General features: G+C 39.7%; 1 protein-coding gene across 6 annotated transcripts in view; it reads right to left on the bottom strand.

The window, feature by feature from the left end:
* LOC140458136 (voltage-dependent calcium channel subunit alpha-2/delta-4-like) overlaps positions 1–22,252 on the bottom strand; it is a 491,615-nt gene that overhangs the window by 396,639 nt on the left and 72,724 nt on the right. For all 6 annotated transcript variants that reach the window (XM_072552257.1, XM_072552261.1, XM_072552258.1 and 3 more), the window contains exons 4-7: positions 20,903–20,962; positions 8,227–8,389; positions 6,637–6,768; positions 1,587–1,647 (exon numbers count right to left, since the gene is read on the bottom strand). In XM_072552257.1, coding sequence (XP_072408358.1) covers positions 1,587–1,647; positions 6,637–6,768; positions 8,227–8,389; positions 20,903–20,962 — 416 coding nt within the window. The remainder of the gene's footprint in view (positions 1–1,586; positions 1,648–6,636; positions 6,769–8,226; positions 8,390–20,902; positions 20,963–22,252) is intronic.

Below are 22,252 nucleotides of genomic sequence, written 5' to 3'. Positions count from 1 at the left end.
ATGTGAACTACATGGATAATTCTGTGCAAAAAAAGAGGTTTTCTAGTTCAACCTTAATTTTCCTTTATATTTGTAAAGACCTGATGCCAGTGGAATAAAGAATCTCTCTTTCATGATCTTTGGGCAATCATATATAATGGAGAATGGTGAATCTAAATCACAGGGGATGCAATTGTTACATGCCTGAACTAGGCAATCATAAATGGATTTAGGGTTGTCAGAGTCAATTTCCATTAAAGTAGGAACAACAGAGAGCTTAAAATATACAATTAATATAATTGAACCTGAGAATGCCTCGAGCAAGTCCAAATTCTTAAGAGTGAATGTTCAAGAAAACACCTACATGACTGTTAACTTCAGTGTTGTGGAAAAAAAAGGATATTCTACCAAAACAGTTTCTCTTGCACTCATCAGGACAACTCAAGACTATCAATGTACAGGGAAAACAATGTTTATACCATGTCAGAAGAGAGTACTGATTGGTTGAGGCATTGCCATTGAGAATGCACCAGTTAATGTTGACTGACAGTTAACCACCAAGCTTTGTTTACATTTTAAAGCAGGCAAGTTGACTATGGTTGTCAGCATAATTCTTTACACACAGGTTTATTTTACAAATGTTTTCCAATCAGAATCACTTCTAATGTTGAAGACTGTGTTATGAATTTTGCAAGTATAGCCTAGTTGAGTACAGTCAGTAATTTACATCTTCCAAAGCAATACACTCTTTGAGCTATATGGGCCACATCTCTTGCATTATAGAAGATGTACTGAAGCAACGCTGCTTGGTACTTTAGACATTACGTCTTAAACCTGTGATTTTTATCAACAAGAAGATTGCTGAAACCAGGTGCATGAGAATGCTACAATCTGCAAGCTCCCCTCCACGGTGGCTCTGTGGTTAGCACTGCTGCCTCACAACACAAGACCTGTGTTCAATTCCAGCCTCAGCGATTGTCTGTGTGGAGTTTATGCATTCTCCCAGGGTCTGCATAGGTTTCCTCTGAGTGCTCTGGTTTCCTCCCATCGTCCAAAGATGTGCAGATTAGGTGGATTGGCCATGCGAAATTGCCCATTGTGTCCAGGGATGTGTAAAATTAGGTGGATTAGCCGTGGGAAATGCAGGGTTACTGGGATAGAGTGGGGGTGTGAGTCAGGGTGGGATGCTCTTCAGAGGGTTGGTGTGAACTTGTTGGTCCAAATGGCCTGTTTCCACACTGTAGGGATTCTATGTTGGACGTAATCAAATCACATATTATCCCAATTTTGAACTTGCCATTCAGTAAAATTCCTGGAACTCCCTACCTAACAGCAATGTGGGTATATCTATGCCAAAATAATTGAAATAATTCAAGATAATGGGTCACAAGCACCTCTCAAGGGTAATTAAGGATCAGTAATAAATAGTGGCACTGCCTGTGCTATCCCAATCCTGTGAAGGAATAAAAACTTGATACTACGTGATTAAGAATGTAAGTTCAGTGTTACTTTCAGTTAAGAATGAGAACCTTGTTGTCTTGATGAAAAATTAGTAGTGCTTATCCCTTGAAAGCTATTCAAGCAATCACTAAATAGTGCTTACTTACCAGCCTCGGTTTCTGCAATCAAAAGATATGACTCCATTTCCATCTGGCATCCATTTTATACCTGAGAAATATAGCAAAAACATTGGATAGTGACTGCCATTTACCAAGCAGCTATTGGATTGAATCACAAAGTAGTATGATGTGTAATCTTTCTCACTGTCTCATTCTCTAGCTTTCCTCCTCCCTCATTTCAGCCATAACTTTTAGATACAAAGAATTTATAAAAATAACTATTTATTAATACAAAACGTGAGTATTTCATTTCTTACTAAGGTAGTTTGCTAGACAGCAAGCTCCACTACTTCTGGAATTATCACAATTGTGAAAAGATTTTATCAAAGCTATTCAAAGTCCTTATTTTATCAAATGGATGAAACCAATGTTAAATGAAAGCACTCATCAGATTTCTATACTTAACAAGAAAACAGTTACTCATTGCAAACAAAGTCTTTAAAAATGGATTGCAGAAAGGAAACACAAATTACTAAGTTACCCCTGTGGGGTATGTGCGCTGGTATGTCCTCAACTCCATAGGGGAAATGATGTTAGTCATCTTGAAATGGCAGAAAGCAGGGAGTAGTGGTAAGAGAGTCCTTCTCAGGATGGCAGCTGGTAACAAGTGGTGTTCCGCAAGGCTCAGTGTTGGGACCACAACTTTTCACTTTATATACTAACGATATAGGTGAAGGAACTGAAGGCATTCTAGCTATGTTTACAGACAATACAAAGATAGGTTGAGGGACAGGTAGCATTGAGGAGTTGGGGAGACTGCAGGTGGATTTGGACAGGTTAGGAGAGTGGGCAAAAAAGTGGCAGATGTAGTACAACTTGGGAATGTGTGAGGTTATGCACTTCTGTAGGAAGAATAGAGGCATGGACTATTTTCTAAATAGGGAGAAAATTCAGAAGTCTGAAGTGCAAAGAGACTTGGGAGTTCTAGACAAGTATTGTCTCAAAATAAACTTGCAAGTTGAGTCAGTAGTTAGGAAGGCAAATTAAATGATAGCATTTATTTTGAGAGGAGTTGAATATAAAAGCAGGGATGTACTTCTGAGGTTCTAAAAGGCTCTGGTCAGACCATATGTAGAATATTGTATGCAGTTTTGGGCCCCATATCTCAGAAAGGATGTACTGGCCCTGAAGCATGTTCAGAGGCGGTTCACAAAAATGGTCCCAGGAATGAAAAACCGAACATATGAGGAATGTTTGAGGACTCTGGGTTTATACACGTTGGAGCTTAGAAGGATGAGAGGGGATCTAATTGAAACATACAGAATACTGAATTGCCTGGACAGAGTAGATGTTGGGAAGACATTTCCATTGGTAGGAGAGACTAGGACCCAAAAACATAGCCTTAGAGTAAAGGAAGACCTTTAGAACAGAGATAAGGAGAAATTTCCTCAGCCAGAGGGTAGTGAATCTATGGAATTCATTGTCACAGAAGGCTGTAGAGGCCAAGTCATTGAGTATATTTAAGATTGAGATAGATAGGTTCAAGGGGATCAAGGGTTATGAGGAGAAAGTGGGAGTTGAGAAACTTCTCAGCCATGATTGAATGGTGATGCAGACTTGATGGGCTGAATGGCCTAATTTTTGCTCATATGTCTTATGGTCTTGTGGAAATTGCTAAACTCATGACCAACAATGGAGGCTGAATCAATTAAAAGTGATAATATTCTCATCCCCATCCCTCCTCTCCATAATATATTTTTACGTAAGCGCTGTAGACAATGTAAGCATCCACTCTTTACTTTTCCTCTGCATTCCACCACTGATGAAAGTTGAAACATACTCCAAAACAATGAGTTGGTCAAGCAGAAGACAGCCTGATGATGACAGACTTTTATGAATTTATACTGACAATGTCCAGCTCAAATACTGACCCTGCATAATTTAGAGGATGGCACAGAAGTGGGATGCAAGTGTTGAGATGTGAGGAATGAGAACCTGCAATCATGTCAAGGGGAAAGGCACAAGTCAGGAGTGCATGGCAAGTTCTATTTGGTGGGACTCAGATGAGGACTTTGATGGGACAAGAATCAGAAAAAGGCTGATGGGTATGTATAATGAAAGGTTTAATGCATTGGAAGCCTATGAAAGGTGGCTTGAGAAGTAGCAGTGCTTATTACATTGCAGAAACAGCACGAAACACTTACCTGGAAACATAGGGAGGAGCAGGAGCATGACAGATATGACAGCATAAATGCTACTATCATAATAGGTTCATTCATCGGGGAAACATTGCTCATCCAAGACCGGACATCAAAAACTGTTATTCTGTTGGACTGTTGTGGTGCCCTGGAATCTCCTTTGAACACTGGTATCAGTAACCATAATGAGCTTGCATTTGAGCAGTGTGAACTGGCACTGCAGAAAACTGACCTTTCTTAACTTTTTGTTTGAGCCTGTACTGTGGCACTCAAGCTTATTGTAGAGGTTGCTGGCTGCTATGGAAGCTGAAACATTAGACATCAAATGCTGCATCATGGTTGGATGTACAAATGTGTTAACAAAACAAATGATAAGGGATAATCAGCGAGGCTTTATGCAAAGAAAGTAGTATCTCGCAAACTTGATTGAGGTTTTTGAGGAAGTTACTAAAAAGATTGAGGGCTGAGCAGTAGATGTTACTTACTTAGACTTAAATAAAGCCTTCAACAAGGTTCTGCATGGTAGACTAACTAGGAAAGTTAGGCCACATGGGATTCAGGATAATTGGCTTAACGAGAGGTGAGAGAGTTATGATTTTCAGACTGGAGGCCTGTCACCAGCGATGTTCCACAGGGATCAGTTCTGGGTCCTCTTTTGTTTATCATTTATATAAATGATTTGGATGAGAATATAGAAGGCATGGTTAGTAAGTTTGTGGACGACACCAAAATTGGTGGCATCGCAGACAGTGAAGAAGGTTTTCTAAGATTACAAAACGATCTTGATCAAATGGTTAAATGGGGTGAAGAATGGCAGATGGAGTTCAATCTGGATAAATGTGAGGTATTGCATTTTGGTACAATAAACAGGGGTAGGACTTAGACAATAGATTGGATGGTCTTGGGTAGTTTGGCAAAGCTAATTCTTTGACGTTTACATCACATAATAGTCAGGGTGGTTAAAAAGGTGGTTAGCACGGTTACCTCATTGCTGAGTCCTTTGAGTATAGGAATTGGGAAGTCATGTTGAGATTGTACAGAATACTGGTGAAGCATCTTCTGGAGTACTGCATCCAATTCTGTTGCTCAGTAAGAGGAATGATATTGTTTAGCTGGAGAGGGTTCCAAAGAGATCTACCAGGATGTTATCGGGTTTGGAAGCTTTGAATTATAAAGAAAGGCTAGATAGGCTGGGACTTTTTTATACTGGTTGAGAGGTAACCTTATAGAAATTTATAAAATCATGAATGGTACAGATAGGGTTAATGATTTCTCTAGGATGGGGGATTTCAAGACAAGGGGACACATTTTTATGGAGGGAGGAGAGAGATTTAAAAAAGACTTAAGGGGCAAATTTGTTTACAGAGTGTGACTTGCATATGGAATGAACTTCCTGAGGAAATGATTTGGATGTGAGCATAAGAGGTGTAGTTAGTAAATTTGCAGATGACACCAAAATTGGAGGTGTAGTGGACAGTGAAGAAGGTTATCTCAGATTACAATGGGATCTAGACCAGATGGGCCAATGGGCCGGGGCTGTTTTCTCTGGCACGTCAGAGGCTGAGAGGTGACCTTATAGAGGTTTATAAAATCATGAAGGGCATGGATAGAATAAATAGACAAAGTCTTTTCCCTGGGTTGGGGGAGTCTAGAACTAGAGGGCATAGGTTTAGGTTGAGAGGGGAAAGATATAAAAGAGACCTAAGGGGCAACTTATTCACATAGAGGGTGGTACATGTATGGAATGAGCTGCCAGAGGAAGTGGTGAAGGTTAGTACAATTACAACATTTGAAAGGCACCTGGATGGGTATATGAATAGGAAGGATTTGGAGGGATATGGGCCAGTGCTGGCAGGTGGGACTATATTAGGTTGGGATATCTGGTCAGCATGCACGAGTCGGACCGAAGGGTCTGTTTCCGTGCTGTACATCTCTATGACTCTATCAATGGTGGATGCTAGTACAATTATAATGTTTAAAAGACATTTGGATAAGTACATGAATAGGAAAGGTTGGGAGGGATATGGGCTCAGAGCAGGCAAGTGGGACTAGTTTAGTTTAAGATTAGGGTCAGCATGGACTGGCTGGACTGAAAGGTCAGTTTCCATTTTTTATGTCTGAAAGATTGGATTCAGATCAAGTTGGTCCCAAACAATTGTTCCTTAATATTGACCACAGGCTTCCAACGCATTAAGCATTTCATAGTACATACCCATCAGCCTTTTTTAATTTCATGTCCCATCAAAGTCCTCACCTCGGTCCCACAAAATAGACATCCAGCTCTGATCTGCACCTGGACCCTTGACATGGTTTGTAGGTTACTCATTCCTTGCATCTCAACACTTGCAGATCTCCCCTCTATGCTATCCTCTAAATGATGCAGGGTCAGTATTTGAGCTAGTGGTTGTCAGTTTAAAATTGTAACAGTTTGTTATCATCAGGCTGTCTTCTGCATGGTCATTTAATTGTTTTGGGGTACCTATAAATTTGTCATTTCCAAAATCAAATTGGATAACTAACCAAGAAGAAACAAAATGCAGTGCTTTGGGACAAAGTTAGGAGAGAACATCTAGCTGAATCGCCATGGCAAAGGAGCATAGACACAGTAGTCAAATGGCCTCTCATTCTATACTTTAACATTTCATGACTCTCTATGGTTCATGCCTAGTGGCTCAATGCTGCCACTAGCAATCTCTCTGGCATCTTCTGGGATTTATACCATCAGTTCTTTCCTGATTCTGGAATTGTAAAAGACTAACAGATATATAATTTGCAAGATACAAAATGAGGTTCTGGTTAGGAGGGTCATTGCACATAAATCCAAATTCTCCATTCCTTTGTGAATGCAAACCATTCAAAAATATTAGCATCAGTTTTTTGTGGAATTTTAATGTGTTTACCAGGATAAAGTCTAAAGAAACCCGTGGAACTTCCAAAGTATTGCCAGGTGAGAGTTGGATCTTTCATAAAGTTTTCCGAAAAGACTGCATTTAATGCTTCTGACCAGTACGCTCCATTCAAAATGTCAGGATCTGTAGAAAGAGTAAATGATGAGATACTGATGTGCATTTCTATCACACTGCATTGTTGAGTCATTCATACTGGACTTTTATTATGATCATTCTCGCTGTGACACAAGATGCTACTGATAGTGGAGCTATGCAAAGTGAAGGTGAAGAATATTGTTTTGTTTCTTGAACAAAGTGTGACAGATTTCAGTCAACCTTCACTCCATTCAAAATTCCATCTTATAACTCATGAGGGTTGCTGAAATTTCTCCAATGGTACAGCAATGATAGGTAGCCTGTTATTCAATTCAATGACATTTTCTTTCTATCTGCTCTATTTTACTAAATTGTGCTTTAGTGTATTTATTTTGGAACCATTACATCAGTTGGCTCATTTGACAATAAAGGACTGAACCCTATAAAATTTGGAGTATGGACAATACACATATTATACAGAAATGCTGTTACTCTTATTTCAGAAATATGCACAATATACACGATGGTTCTGTATAAATACTGAAACAAATTCTCTATGGCTTCATGAGCTTGTGCATCATTGCTGCTAAAAGATTCCTCATATCACAAAGTATTGCTCTGATGTGTTGGCTACACAATTTATCCAACAAGTATCTTTTTTCCAGCAAAAAAATTGGTTTATTTAAACTTTGTATCAAATATTTGACTAGTCAGTGGACAGGATTTTGATATTGAAATGTTTCACTAAAAGTGAACCACTTTCAATCATGATAATAACTCCAGAAATTCACAGCAAATCTGACAGAGACTACCTTGGGTACTTGAAAGCTGATGTTAACCAAGAAGCAGTATCAGTCACACTCTCTACCTTTGGCCATTCCAATTAGACAGCAGAGAAAACATTTCACTCATCCATTTCAGGAAGGTGATTGCAACATGAAAATAAGAACTGATGTAGTGCAGATGTCCTGTCACTAGATGACAGTAACATATTTATGAAATATACACTTGTGAAGAATGTTGATGTTGCTCAGACAGTTTTTGGGGAAAAGATATTTACATTGCTGTGTGTTTTTTAAAAACTTATATAATGTAAATTTGAAATTGACCAATGGATTAATGATTACTTGAACATATTTTGAAGTTTTAATTATGATGCTGATTTCATTGTATCGGGTAGAAATTGTGTTCAGACTACTTAGAGTCTCAAATTAGGCTCTTAGAATGCAGGTTAGATTCTGGAGGCCCAAGCTTTTTGTGATATTTCTGCTATGGCCTCAACATTAATTTCAGAAAGCAGGAGGTCCAGAGGCTGTTCTACCATATTTCCTTACCATTTTGCATTGGTTAGGATGGGAAGAGAAAGAGGAAAGGTGGCAAACATAGGGTAGTAGCTACCCTCAGGAGGACAGAGGAGCTAGTAAATGATTAAAAGAAAAAAAATCCATCAACACCCGAAATTAGAAATGATAAATAGCATACTAAGGAACAAACTTGTTTACTTACCTTTATTATACACATTAGTTGGGACTTGTATGTTACTGAGAGAGGTGTTCACAGGCAAATTGTTGAAATGTTCATTTACTTCCAAAATAAACTCATTTCCAAGCTCTACATAATTCCTATTTTCATCTCTCTCATTGATCAGCACAGAATTATAATAATCAAACTGCAGGAAATAGAAGAAATGTTTGTTAATGCAAACCAATGGATAACTTGTTGCTGTAATTTCACTATTCAGTTGGTAAGAGCCACATTTGGAACCCATTCAATAGCTCAAATTGCTGGACGCTGATCAAAAGCAGGAATTTAGATAATTTTTCTCCTCATCAGCTCAACACTCTGAAGGAACACGGTGTGTTTCAACTAATTCACTATAGATCATATATTGAACCTGGCCTGTATATAACTAACCTATGCAATTGATAAATTTACTTCATTTTTGTATATGAGCAACAATATCCTCATGTCATGTAGAGATTTGACAAGTCAAAGATGGGGAATGCAGTGAAAAAGTGAAAGAAGTCACAGGACACAAGATCCTTGAAGTTCTTCAAAGATGAAGATTGTATTTAATGGAGGTGAAAGGTTTTTGCTTCCTTGCTAGTGAGCTGGTAAGAGCCCTTTCCCCTGGAAGACCCAAAAAATTAAGTACCATTCAAGAACGTAATCCAACAGTGGTTGACCTTCCTTGGGATCAAAGACCCTATTGGTGGAGCTCCCACCAGTAGAGACCTACCAGGCAATCACTATTTGTATGACACCCACCTGAGATCTGTGATTATTGTTAGGTGTCAGCAGATGAGTGATGATGGGCCAGAGAGGGATTCATGGACCTGGTAATGTAACAGTGATAGTAAGGGGTGGTTCTCAGTAGGCTTAACTCTGTGCCGAGTGTCTGGCGAAAACATTAATTATATTTGAATGAGATGACGCTACTCCCTCAAACCCTTATTATCTGGAAGTCTGCAAGAAATCCTACACAGATTAGTTGATTTGGTCCCTGCAAAGTAAATTCCTTATGCCATTCAGGTAATACCAGTACAATGTTCCTTAATTGGAGGTTAATTGAGATAAATAAAATTGAGATATAAATCAGCCATTTTCAATTTGGGAAGTGGTACAGGTTTGAGGAGTTGAATGGCCTATTTCTATTCATATCCTCCTTAGTGAATCAAGAGTAACTCTCTTGCCTGAGTCAGTAAGTTGTGGGTTTACAACACTCCAACGGCTTGAACACTTTGGTGTGTACTGAATGGTGCATTGCCTTTTGAATGTTATGCTAAACAGAGGATTCATCAGCCCTCAAGTGGCCTTAGAAAAGGTCTTAGGCCAACTTTGTTCAACTAATACCACTAAACCTATCCGGTCACTATCTCAATTGTTGAAACAAGATTCTCAGGGGACTTGTCAGGATAGATGTAGAAAGGTTATTTCCCCTTTTGGGAGAGTTGACAACAAGAAGGCATAATTTCATAATAAGGGGTCATACAATTAAGACAGATGAGGAAGAATCTTGTTTCTCAGGCGGTAGTGAATCTGTCGAATTCTTTACCACTGAGGGCTGTCGAGGCTGAGTCATTAAGCATTTTCAAGGCTGAGATAGAGTTTTGATCAATAAGGGAATTAAGGGTTATACGAAAAGGCAGGAAAGTGGAATTGAGTTTTATCAAATAAGCCATGATTTCATGAAAATGCAGAGCAGGCTCAATGGGCTGAATGACTGTCTTTGCTCCTGCATCTTCTGGTCTTTATCCTGGAACCAGCCTGAAATTAAGCCAGTCTGTTCACAATCTTTGTCTCAAATTTGATTCTGAGATGAGCTCACATCCATGCCATCATAGTTTATTTTCAGCTCCATGACATTGCTCAATTTCAACTCTGGCCTCAATCGAACTGCTGCTGAAACCTCATACACCTTCCTTCTCTGTAGAATCTATCATCCTAATGCACTTCTGGCTGGTCTGATACATTCTACCCTCCATAAACTTGAAGTCATCCAAAACTATGTGTCTTGTCTCTTGTCAATCTGTTTATTAGCATAATGCATGCTGGGATACATTGGTTCCTCGTCAAAAAAGCTCTTGGATTTTAAAATTCTAATCGTTATTTTCTAAACACTCCACAGCTTTGTTCTTCCCTAACTCTGCCATCCCACCTGCTTTACTTCTAGCCTGTTATGTACTTACAATTATAATTGGTCCATAGTTGGTAGCAAGGCAGCATCAGGAGGTGGAGAAGTCAACATTTCAGGTGTAACTCTTCTTCAGGACTAGAGGTGGGTGTAACGGGAGTTGCATATAAAGCAGAGGTGGTGGGGGTGGGGTGGGGGTGTGGACAGGGTGTTGAGGTAGGGATAGGTGAACACAAGTAAAGGGTATGACCTGGATGGTTAATGGAAGGAATGAATCCAGATAGTAGCTGGAAGGAAGGGTCAATCAGAGGAATGGAAAGAAGTGGGGAGGGCTGGAAAGAGAGTTGGGGATGGGAAGGAAGGTTATTGGAAATTTAGCATAACATTCAAAAGGCAATGCACCATTCAGTACACACCAAAGTGTTCAAGCCGTTGGAGTGTTGTAAACCCACAACTTACTGACTCAGGCAAGAGAGTTACTCTTGATTCACTAAGGAGGATATGAATAGAAATAGGCCATTCAACTCCTCAAACCTGTACCACTTCCCAAATTGAAAATGGCTGATTTATATCTCAATTTTATTTATCTCAATTAACCTCCAATTAAGGAACATTATACTGGTATTACCTGAATGGCATAAGGAAATTGGAGAATTCATTCCTCCTATTGACCAACTATATCATACCCTCCACCTGTGTTCACCTATTCTTACCTCACCATCTCGCCTCCCCTCCTCCCCCCTTCACCTTTATATGCAACTCCTCTTACACCCACCCCCAGACCTGAAGAAGGGTTACACCCAAAACATTGACTTCTTCACCTTCTGATGCTGCCTGGCTTGCTGTGTTTTTCTAGCCTCCTGATTGTCTACCTTGGATCAGAGCATCTGCAGTTTTTTTGTCTCTAACCGTACTTGGTGGCTGTCAATGTGACAAAATACTGTGCTTGCACCTTTAAGGGTTGCATTTTAAACTACTGTCAATCACTACATACCTCCAGAAAGGACCTGATGTATTAGTCTATTCATGTGACTGTTGTTGAAGATCAGCCATCTCAACTGCAGGAGATCCTAAGGATAGTGCCCTCGGCCTAACCATCTTCAGCTGCTTCATCAATGACCTTCCTTCCATAATAAAGGTGAGATGTGGAGATGTTCACTGATGATTGCACGGTGTTCAACACATTATGACTTCTCAAATACTGAAGGAGTCCATGTTCAAATGCAACAAGACTTGGACAATATCCAGGTTTAGGTTGGCATCACACAACTGCCAGGCAATAATCATCTACAACAAGAATCTAATCACTGCTTCTTGACATTCCATGGCATTACGATTGCTGAATCGTCCCCAAACAATGGCCTGGAGCTTACCATTGACCAGAAATTTAGCTGAAATAACCATACAAATACAGTGGCTACAGGAGCAGATCAAGGGCTAGGAATCCCGCAGTGAGTAACTTATCATTTGACTCCCAAAAACCTGCCCATCATATACAAGACACAAGTCATGAATATCATGGAATGCTCCCATTTGCTCAGATGAATGCAGCTCCAACAACATTCAAGATGCTTGACATCATCCAGGAAAAAAGCTGCCCACTCAATTAGCACCAAATCCATAAACCTTCACTCCTTTAATAATTGATTCTCAGTAGTAGCAGTGTGTACTGTCTACAAGATGCACAGCAGAAATTCACCAATACTCCTCAAACAATATTTCCCAAGCCTATCTAGAAAGACAAGGGCAGTAGATACATGGGAACACCAGCACCTGCAAGTCCCTCTCTGAGCTACTCACTAACTTGACTTGGAAATATATCGGGAGAAAGTGAGGACTGCAAATGCTGGAGATCAGAGTCAAGAGTGTGGTGCTGGAAAAGCACAACAGGTCAGGCAGCATCCGAGGAGCAGAAGAATTGATGAGGAATCCTGATGAAGGGCTTATGCCTAAAACATCAATTCTCTTGATCCTTGAATGCTGCCTGACCTGCTGTGCATTTCTAGCACCACACTCTCGACTTGGAAATATACTGCCATTCCTTCAGGTTGATTAGGTCAAAATCCTGGTAATCTCTCCCTCACGGCATTGTGGGTCTACCTGTACCAAATGGACTGCAGTGCTTCAAGGCAGTAGCACAGTAGCACTTTCTCAAGAGCAACTAGGGATAGGAAGTAAATACTGTGACATCCAATGGCTACATCCACATGACATATTATTCAGTCGGAAGCAGCAGCGATAGAGATCAGACGTACTTGACTTGGTTCCCAGTGAACAGTCTCTACAAATGGTCTAACTTTCAAATAAAAAGACACATTGTTGTTTAACCAGTCCTTCTGTATGGTTTGTACATCTACGTCTAAGAGAATAATGTAACAGTGCCTTCAGTTGTCTAGCTCCCAAGATCAGGGTTTCTTCCCGATATCGCTGTAGCTCTGAAAAGAGGTATTGATTTAATAATTAAGATTATAATTAATGGTGGCAATAAGAAACATTAAAGGTGGCAGGCAGGTGGTCTGTGGCAGCTGCAGATTGTGAGAAATTCTAGACAGCAGAGTGATCCAAGGAAAATAGGTCTCCATGAATCAACAACCTTTTGCTCCAGAAGGTGGTCACGCCTCTTAGGATAGTGTTATCTGATTTGGTCAAGTAGTCAATCACAGGACATATGACAGTAAGTGAGGTGGGTATGGGGACTCTGCATGTAAAAGGGAAAGAGCCTAAAATAATGTTTGAGATTTTTGCAGCTTGTATCAATTAAACTTTCAGCTGCAGGGTGGATGAACAAACTGACCAGGATGCTATCATTCAGAAAGTGACTGAAGTGGACAAGTTACTAGGAATATAGTGAAAGTAGGCAACAGTATAGTTAGGGGGTTTAACACAATTCTCTGCATCCGAGACAGACTGCCCAGAGAGCTGTGTTGTCTACCCAGTGCCAGGCTTCTAAACTTCTGCTCTGGACTGCAGAGGAATAGAATTTGGAGGGGATTGCTCATGGTCCATTTGGACATCAACAATATTAGTAGAACTCAGAAAGCACCAATAAGCAGCTAACTTGGAATGTGCTACATTTGATGGAGGTGGTAGTAGAATTAAAGGCCGAAGTCTTCCAAACAGTAAGGAGGTGGGTGTGCTTACATGTGACTATAAATTCACCTATTCACTTATGCTGAAATCTTTGCACTTTCCAGTCCTTGCTCCAGTTTGAATCCAATAGTGAGCAGAGTCAGGAAGCCAAATGGTGATTGTGATTCCAGCAAAGTTATAAATCCCTGTTTTACCATGAACAGAAGGCAAATCCCTTAAGATCTGTCTTCAGTTCAGTAACTCGTGGTTTTTAAAATGATGAAACTGTTAACCTCAAACTCCATCACCGATATCCTTGACAATTTTCACAACTCTTCTTCAATTCCTGGCAATTCTCAACCCCTCTCCACACTTAACAGTTCCTCAGCAAAGGTGCACAGTACTCCAATTATGCTCAGATCCCAACAGCCCCTGACAATGTTTACCATATCCTTTATATCTAGGCAACGGTCACCCCCTGACAATGTTCACCCTTGTCTATTGCACATTGACCTAATTTACTGCTTCCCTCAGTTTCACCCCCACACTTACCCCAAACAGACAACGCTGATGTTATAGCTCACCATCCCCTTCCATTCTAAGCAATTCTCATTTTTCCTCCTGCCTAACCAACAGTGCTGACTCTTCTGACATTAGCTGACAGAAGCCAGGGAAAGGTGAGTTGAGAGGGGATGACAAGCTTTGCTGGAAGGGAGTGAGTTGTTGGGAGGAAGGTAAATCTTGCTGGAGGTAGCAGGGTAGTAAATAATGCATTGTGCAGGAGTGGTGAGCATTTCTCAAAGTGGAATGGATTTTATTGGAAGCAGAATGAGCATTCCTAAGAAGCCACAGGAAGGAGGGGTTGTGAGCATTCCGGGCTCAGGAAAAGATTGAACATTGCTTAGACATGGTGGACATTGGATGTTGACTGATTTGGGGTAAACATTGCCAGGAAATGGGGGGGTGGGGGTGGTATTTGTGAACATTGTGAGGAAGCAATGAGCATTGTCGCGAAGCAGGCTGTTGAGTACTGCTGTGTCAATTCTGTCACAAATATTGTAGGCATTTTGAGAAGGAGATGAACATTGCTGAAGAAGTGTGTGAACATTGTCTGGAGTGTGATTGAACATTGTTAAGGCTGTTTGAACATTGTAGGGATTGGGGTATAGGTAATATCAGGCACATTGCAGGCAGTAGGTGAGCATTGCCAAGAGGGGAGTGAGCTGGATTCAGCAGGTCTTACGTGTACAAGAAATGGTCTTAAGCAAATCTATATTAGAAAGTTATAATGGACCAGGCCAGATCCCCTCAAAGCATTTCAAGAAAGTAGCCCAGACCCTAACTTTGCTAGTTGTTTTCAGCAGGTGCAACACGAATATTCCAGGAGGGATGCAGTTGGTCACTTAGTTTGAAACAAAAGAGAACTTATTTAGAAGATTACCGAATGAAACACAAAAGAGGACAGAATACTGAATAATTTAACCAACCAAAAACCGAACAGATCATCCCAACTTAATGAGACTGTTCCAAGTACTTGCAGCAATCCCCACAAACACCCCTTGGCACAAAAGGTAAAATCAAACACAGGGTCTTACAGGAGTGATGTCAGAGAGATAGGAGGATCAGCATGGACCTGTTTATTTGAGTTCAGCAGTTTTTACAAATGCCTGACTGCTTTCAGCGAATAGCCAGACTGCCAAAAACCAAATCAAACCAGAGAAAAGTTGAGCTGGCAGAACTGGCCACTCCCCTTTCAGTGTACAAGTGTTTTTTTAAACCTGAAAGCCTTTTGCCTGAGGCAGCAACTGTTAACTATAATCAAATCGGTCTTAAAACCCATTCAAGCCCAGACCTTTCCAAACCTATGTTTTTACGACCCCCTGAGAAAAAAAACTAAGCACAACATAACCTTCTCAAAGGAGCAGCATCATCATACTCCCACATGAATCGTCAATATTCAAAGATGGATGCATTTAAAACACCTTACCATTAAACTGTTAATACACTACAACACACACATACATTACATTGACTACAAACAGGCAAACATGCATGACTTTGTTTTGCTTCAGTCTGTTTTAATCCTGCCATTGAACACCTGTTTCTCATTCATATCTTGATAATGCATCAGCAAACACGTTTTCTTGTCCTGCCACATGCATAATTTTCAAATTGAATGTCTGTAATAACAAACTCCACCTAAACAAGCATTTTTGTCTTTAAATTTCTCCACAAACTTGAATGGGTTATGTTGGTGTACATGATTGTCTCAGATGTGTTACTGGTAAATTAAACATTGAAATGTTGTAATGCCAACACCAAGCTCAAAGTCTTTTTTCTCAACTGTTGAACATTTTTGCTGATGAATGTTCAATTATCCGATAGGTCTTTCTATCTTCTTGTTGTGTTCCGACACCCACATCACTCACATCAGTAGTCAGCTTGAATGGCTTTGCGTAATTAGGCGTGGCTAACACAGGGACAATGGTTAACACAGCTTTCAGGCTGTGAAATGCCATCTGACAGGTCACTGTCACTGAAACCTCTTGCCTTTCTTTAACAATTCAGTGAGTGGAGCAGCCACACTGCTAAAATTTGGTACGAGTTTTTAATAAAATCCACTCAATCCCAGGAATCGTAGTACTACTCTTTTTGGTGATGGAACAGGAAATTCCTCAATTACCTTTGGTTTTGCATTCCGTGGGTCCATGTCCAATAACATGGCCCAGGAAGGTGACTTGGGGTTTTGACAAACCTGCCAAACCTGCCTTCCAAAGTCGATTGAACAAGTCGGATAAATGATGCAAATGTTCTTTCTATGTGTGACTAAAAATCACCAGGTCATCTATATGCATGACACAATTGGGTAGTCCAGCAATGACCTTACTGGTTAGTCTCTGAAATGCAGCTGGCGCATTTTCATACCAAATGGCATGACTTTAAATTGATACAGTCCATTCGGCATTACAAAAGAAGAAACTGGCTTCGCTTTTTCGGACAAAGGTACCTGCCAGTATCCTCTGAGCAAGTCCTACTTAGAAATATAAGTTGCTTGTCCCACCTTCCCAACACAGTCTTCCAAATGTGGAATCAGATATGCATCAGTCTTTGTAACTGCATTGACTTTGCGATAGTCCACACGCTTTGGCACTATTACTATGGGTAAGCTCCAGTCACTGTAACTTACTTCAGTTATGTCATCTTGGAGCATGTGTCCAATCTCCTATTGAACCTATGCCAACTTTACAGGGTATGCTGATAAGGATGTTGCTTAATTGGAACAGCATCTCCTATACCTACATCATGCATAATTAGGTGAGTATTTCCCAGCTTATTTCCACATATTTCCTATGTGACATTAATAACTATTTCAGGTAATTTCAATTTTCCTCTGGAAGGTAACTCTAATGTTTTCCAATTTTTGACAACTTCCTCATTGTCCAATTTAATTTGAAGAATGTCCAATTCAGAAACCTCTGAACTTGGTTCTTCCCTCTGTGTTGTAATCAAGAATACAGCTCCCTTTGGCTTTCCTTCCTGTCAAAATACCTTTTGAGCATATCCACATGACAGACTCTGTGAGATTTCTTTCTGATTGGGGTCCTTATCAAATAGTTCACTTCACTCAATTTCATTTTGACTTGGTAAGGTCCACTCAAATCTTGCTTTAAAAGTTTCACCTACCACTGGAAGTAACACTAACACCTTATCCCTGATAGCAAAATTGTAAGGTTTGATTTCTTGTTTGCCTCTCATTTTATTGCATGCTGTGATATAATGAAGTGCTGTCAAGCCAACTCCCCCACTCTATTTAATTGTTTCCAAAAATTTAACACATAGTCCAAATATGTGGTCCCAGGATTATGACTTCCCAGTTTCTCTTTAAAAAACTTTAGTGGTCCTCTCACTTCATGCCCAAAATCTAATTCAAGTGATTGAATTTGGTTGATTAATTTGGTGCATCTCTGATTGCAAAAAGCACAAGCAGAATTCCCTTATTTGAATCATCTGGATGGTCGTGACTGTAAGCCCTCAACATGGTCTTTAATGTCTGATGCCATCTTTTGAGCACTCTCTGTGACTCTGGATGGCATGCAGTAGATTTGAATTGTTTTATTCCTAAGCTGTCCATAACTTCCTTGAATAAACGTGATGCAAAGTTTAACCCTTGATCTGATTGTATCTCTGTGGATAGTCCATATCTAGTGAAACATTTGAGTAACTCCTCTACAATCATTTTAGCTATGATATTGTGTAATGGGATGGCCTCTTGAAATCTAGTGGATACATCCATCATTGTTAACAAATACTGATTCCCATATTTTGTTTTAGTAGGGGTCCTACACAATCAATTAAGACGCTTGTACAAGGCTCTTCAAACGTAGGAATAGGTGTAAAAGATGCGGCTTTTATTACTGCCTGTGGTTTTCCAATTACTTGACATGTATGACATGTCTGGCAAAATTCAACTGCATCCTTGTGCAATCCAGGTTAAAAAAAGGTTTTGTATTTTAGTTTGAGTTTTTCTCATTCCTAAATGACTCCCTGGAGGTAACTCGCGCACCACTCACAACACTTTCTTTCTATAACCCACTGGCAATACAACTTGATGAACTTTTCCATTTTGCACCCGTCTGAATATGTGATTTTCTCATTGAGGGATTATCTTTAAGATTTTAACATTCAGGGATACATTCAAATTCTTTTTATGTGTATGCCATTTGATATAATTCCTTTAAATTTTCATCTTTCTGCTGTAACTCAGTTAATTTCTCTGAGCTAAAGGTGTCTGCTTTGTCATCTATCTGCTCTGTTTTATGTCCACCATCTAATCAAACACATGTCTCTGCTAATTCCACTTCAACGTTCTTATCTGCCCTCTTTGATCACTCCTGTTTCTTTGTGACCTCGTTACCACAGTCGGGAAAAATCCCAGGACATATGTCCTGCAATAGTTCAGTTCTCTGAGTTTCCACTGGCTTTTCACCCACAGTAGGCAGCACTCCTATCTGTGAACCAGCTATATTGTTAGCAAGGACAAATTGTATCCCTGGAGCTGAGAGTTTGTCCAGTACTACTCCCACGATGTCTCTGCTCTTCACTGGACATTCTAACCTCATTTTACATAATTGAGTGCTGCTTGTCTCACTGAGTTCCTGTTACAAGCACCTTTTCTGGCAATGGTCCTTCAGAGATACATATCTCCTCATCTTTCAACATCACAGATTGAGAGGATCCTGTATCTCTTAGTATTGTAACCTCTTCACCTGCTGCTCCTGGTCTATGTGAGTAAACTTTACCTGCACAGGTATATGGTTTAAGAAGATCTGGCACTTCCTCCCTAACCAACCTCCAACCAGGTTGTACATTGTGGTGCAGCATTTTAGCCTCCACTGTGCTTTCCGTTGCCACTCTAATAAAATTCATTGGCTTATCCTGTTTTTCTACAGCTGGCTTCCCAGTGCTTTTCCTATCCCGCCAACACTGTGATTTCATGTGGCCTACTTTATTGTAGTGGAAACACCAGAGCTTTTAACTTCCCTTTCCCCTATAAGGATTTCTTTTTCACCCTATGGTAAGTTATCCTTATGATCTTCACTGAGATCTGCCTTTCCCTTTCCATGCAAGGATTTCTCTTTTCGCTAATTCCTATCCCTCACTGATTGAAATTGATTTTGGAAGCCAAACTTCAATTTATGGACCAACTCACTAATCATCAGCCACTTCAGCTGCTAATCTTGTCACTTTAACTCTCTACGTTCCTAAATGAGTTTGCACTACTTCAGAAAGTGAATTTATGAACTCCTGTCTAAGTGCCAATTTCTGGAGTTCAAACTCCCTCTCCTTCTCTCTCTTTCTCTTTCTTTCTGTTCTGCTAAAGTGATTCGTTCTTGTTCTTTTTGTTCTGTTAAAGCAATTTATTCTTTTTCTCTTTCCTCTGCTTTTACTCGTAATTCAAACTGTTTCACTTCTGTTGCCCTTTCCTTATCTTTTGCCTCTAACTCAAGCTGCTTCATTTTCAATTGAACTTATTAAGATTCTCATGGAATGTCCACCAAATTTAAATGCTGTAATTATCTCTCCTTCCTTATGAAAAGAGGCAATTCTAGCTCGAACCCCAGTTTGTCTGCTAATTCCAGCAGCTGGGCCTTTTGCATCTTTTGCAAAACTGCTAAAGTCACTTCTTCCACCCCCAGAAGACACTTGGCGACTGAAAAAGCTATTGTTATCCTAACCACTGTTTAAACCAATCAAAATTAACAACTGGAACACAAGACACTAACACCTACCTTTGAGTCCAACAGCCCTAATCCCAATTTGTAACTATAGAACAAATTCCAAAAAGAGCCCCCAATTTGTTATGTACCAGGCCAGACCCCCTCAATACATTTTTTAAAAGTAGCCCAAACCCTAGCTTTGCTGGTTGTTTTAAGTGTATATTCTAGGAGAGATGCAGTTGGTCAAACCACAGTTTTAAACAAAATGAAATTTATTTACAAGATTACCGAATGAAATACAAACAGAAAAGAACAGAATACTGAATAATTTAGCCAACCAAAAACCCAACCAGTCATCCCAACTTAATGATGCTGTTCCAAATACTTGCAACAATCCCCTTAAATAGCCCTTGGTACCAAAGGTAAAATCAAACACAGGATCTTACAGGAGTGATGTCAGAGAGATAGGAGGATTAGATTAGATTAGATTCCCTACAGTGCGGAAACAGGCCCTTCGGCCTACTGTGGGAGGAAACCGGACCACCCGGAGGAAACCCACGCAGACACGGGGAGAATGTGCAGACTCCACACAGACAGTCACCCGAGGCTGGAATCGAACCTGGGACCCTGGTGCTGTGCGGCAGCAGTGCTAACCACTAAGAACATGGAACACCTGCTTCTTTGGGTTCAACAGCTTTTACAACTGCCTGACTGCTTTCTGTGAAAAGCCAAATTGCCAAAAACCAAATCAAACCAGAGAAAAGCTGAACAGGGAGAACTAGCTACTCCCCTTTCATTGTACCAGTTTTTTTTACAATTTAAAAGTCTTTTGCCTGAGGCAGTATTTGTTAGCTATTATCAAATTGACTTTAAAACCCATCCAAGCCCAGACTTTTCAGAACCTGTGTTTTTACAACCTCCAGAAGAGAAAACCAAGGACAACATAAAAGAGCAGTGTCACCACAGTATACAGTGCAAACAGTCCTGGTTTAGGACTAACTGAATAACACTTCCAAAGAGCGAACAGCTACATGATGGGCTGGATTTGTTAATCTGTACTATATGATTCTGTAATTCAAATCTATTCAAGTTTTACCAAGGGGCTTAGTTCAATAGAAACCTTTGCTAAATCTCTGTACCAAACAGAAAACAAGTTGGTTAGAGTTTATCAGTGTAAGTTCAGGCTATGATGCTGAAGTGCTGTTTTTTAATACAATTTTAAAATCATCTTTTACCTTTGGTGCTTGATCAGTGCACTCACCTCAAAATTCATGTCATACTTGTGATACAAATCAGCTTCTTCAGCAGCATCAACCAATCTCTGCATGGAAAAAGAAAGTTTATTGCTGTCTTCATTTTATATCTGCGCTAATCAGCTCCACATGAGAATGAGAACACAAAATGAAAACAGAAAGCGCTGGAAACAATCAGCTGCCCAATGAACAAGATAACATGCTTTCTCCAGAGATGTTGATTGTTTACAGCATTTACAATTTTTAATCTCATCATTTAAAATGAAGACCTAATTTTAACCAAATTAAAGTAACAACTAACTTAATAAGAAGTGCTGAACTAGATTGAGAACTGACTCATCAGGAATAAATAAACCTGATTGGGTGAACAATAAGAAATACTGGAATGAGTTGCTGCCATTAACTTTAAGTGAAGGTATAACACAAGTAGTATCAAACACAACAGACTAAACAGCAAGCTTAGTGGCAATATTTCTGCTCAAAATTCACCAAATAACTGATTTCACCTAAGTACATATGAACATACGAAACAGGAGCAGAAGCAGACCACTCAGCTCCTCTTGTTTTAAAGCATTAACATTATGCATGATACATTCAACCTCAGTGGAAGACATAACACATCACCCATGACTGGGAAAAAACTTGTTTTACCATAAGCCTTCAAATCAATAAAAACATACTTTCATATAAGTAAAAATCATGTCCAAATGTATCAGCAGCAGAAGAAATGATCCAATAACTAACTTGTAAGTAATCATGATTTATTTGAACAGTAAAGGCAAGAACATCCTGCATTTCTGTTAAGTATTACACAAATGTGAAAGGTTAATATAGGGAGCAGGCTGGAATGCGGTGATTGAGTTTGGCATGGTTGATATTAGATCAGCATTGTATGCTGATTCACAGTAATCCAGATATTCATTGTACTTCTTCATAGCAGAACTTTCACCAATTATCAAAATAGGAGGTCTTTTATTAACAATCAATCATCACAATTGGTTTCCTCCTCACTTTGTTATGGAGGGAAAAGATCAGAAAGCGTTCTAATTCTTCATTACTATTCATTGTTGCTGATAATTTAGTATGTAGGGCATGCTCAGAGATCAGGATCTGGCTCAGCTATTGTGAATGACAATTAGGTATATAACTAACACTTACTGTCTCGACTCTCATATTAAAAAAATTAACATAGACAATTACTTTGATTTATACAGTACCTTTAAAGTAGTGAAACCTCCAATGGCACTTGAGAAAACTGCTGTCAGAACATTGAGTCATATAAATATAGCATGATAGGTGACCAAAACTTATTTAAAGAGTAAGATTTTAAGTAAATATCTTAAGGGGTGAGAAAAGGA

This window comes from Chiloscyllium punctatum, chromosome 32, assembly GCF_047496795.1.
Source record: "Chiloscyllium punctatum isolate Juve2018m chromosome 32, sChiPun1.3, whole genome shotgun sequence".
In the NCBI taxonomy this organism is placed as follows: domain Eukaryota; kingdom Metazoa; phylum Chordata; class Chondrichthyes; order Orectolobiformes; family Hemiscylliidae; genus Chiloscyllium; species Chiloscyllium punctatum.
The sequence above is the reverse complement of the archived record's forward strand: the minus strand, read 5'-3'. Positions and strand labels throughout refer to the sequence as shown.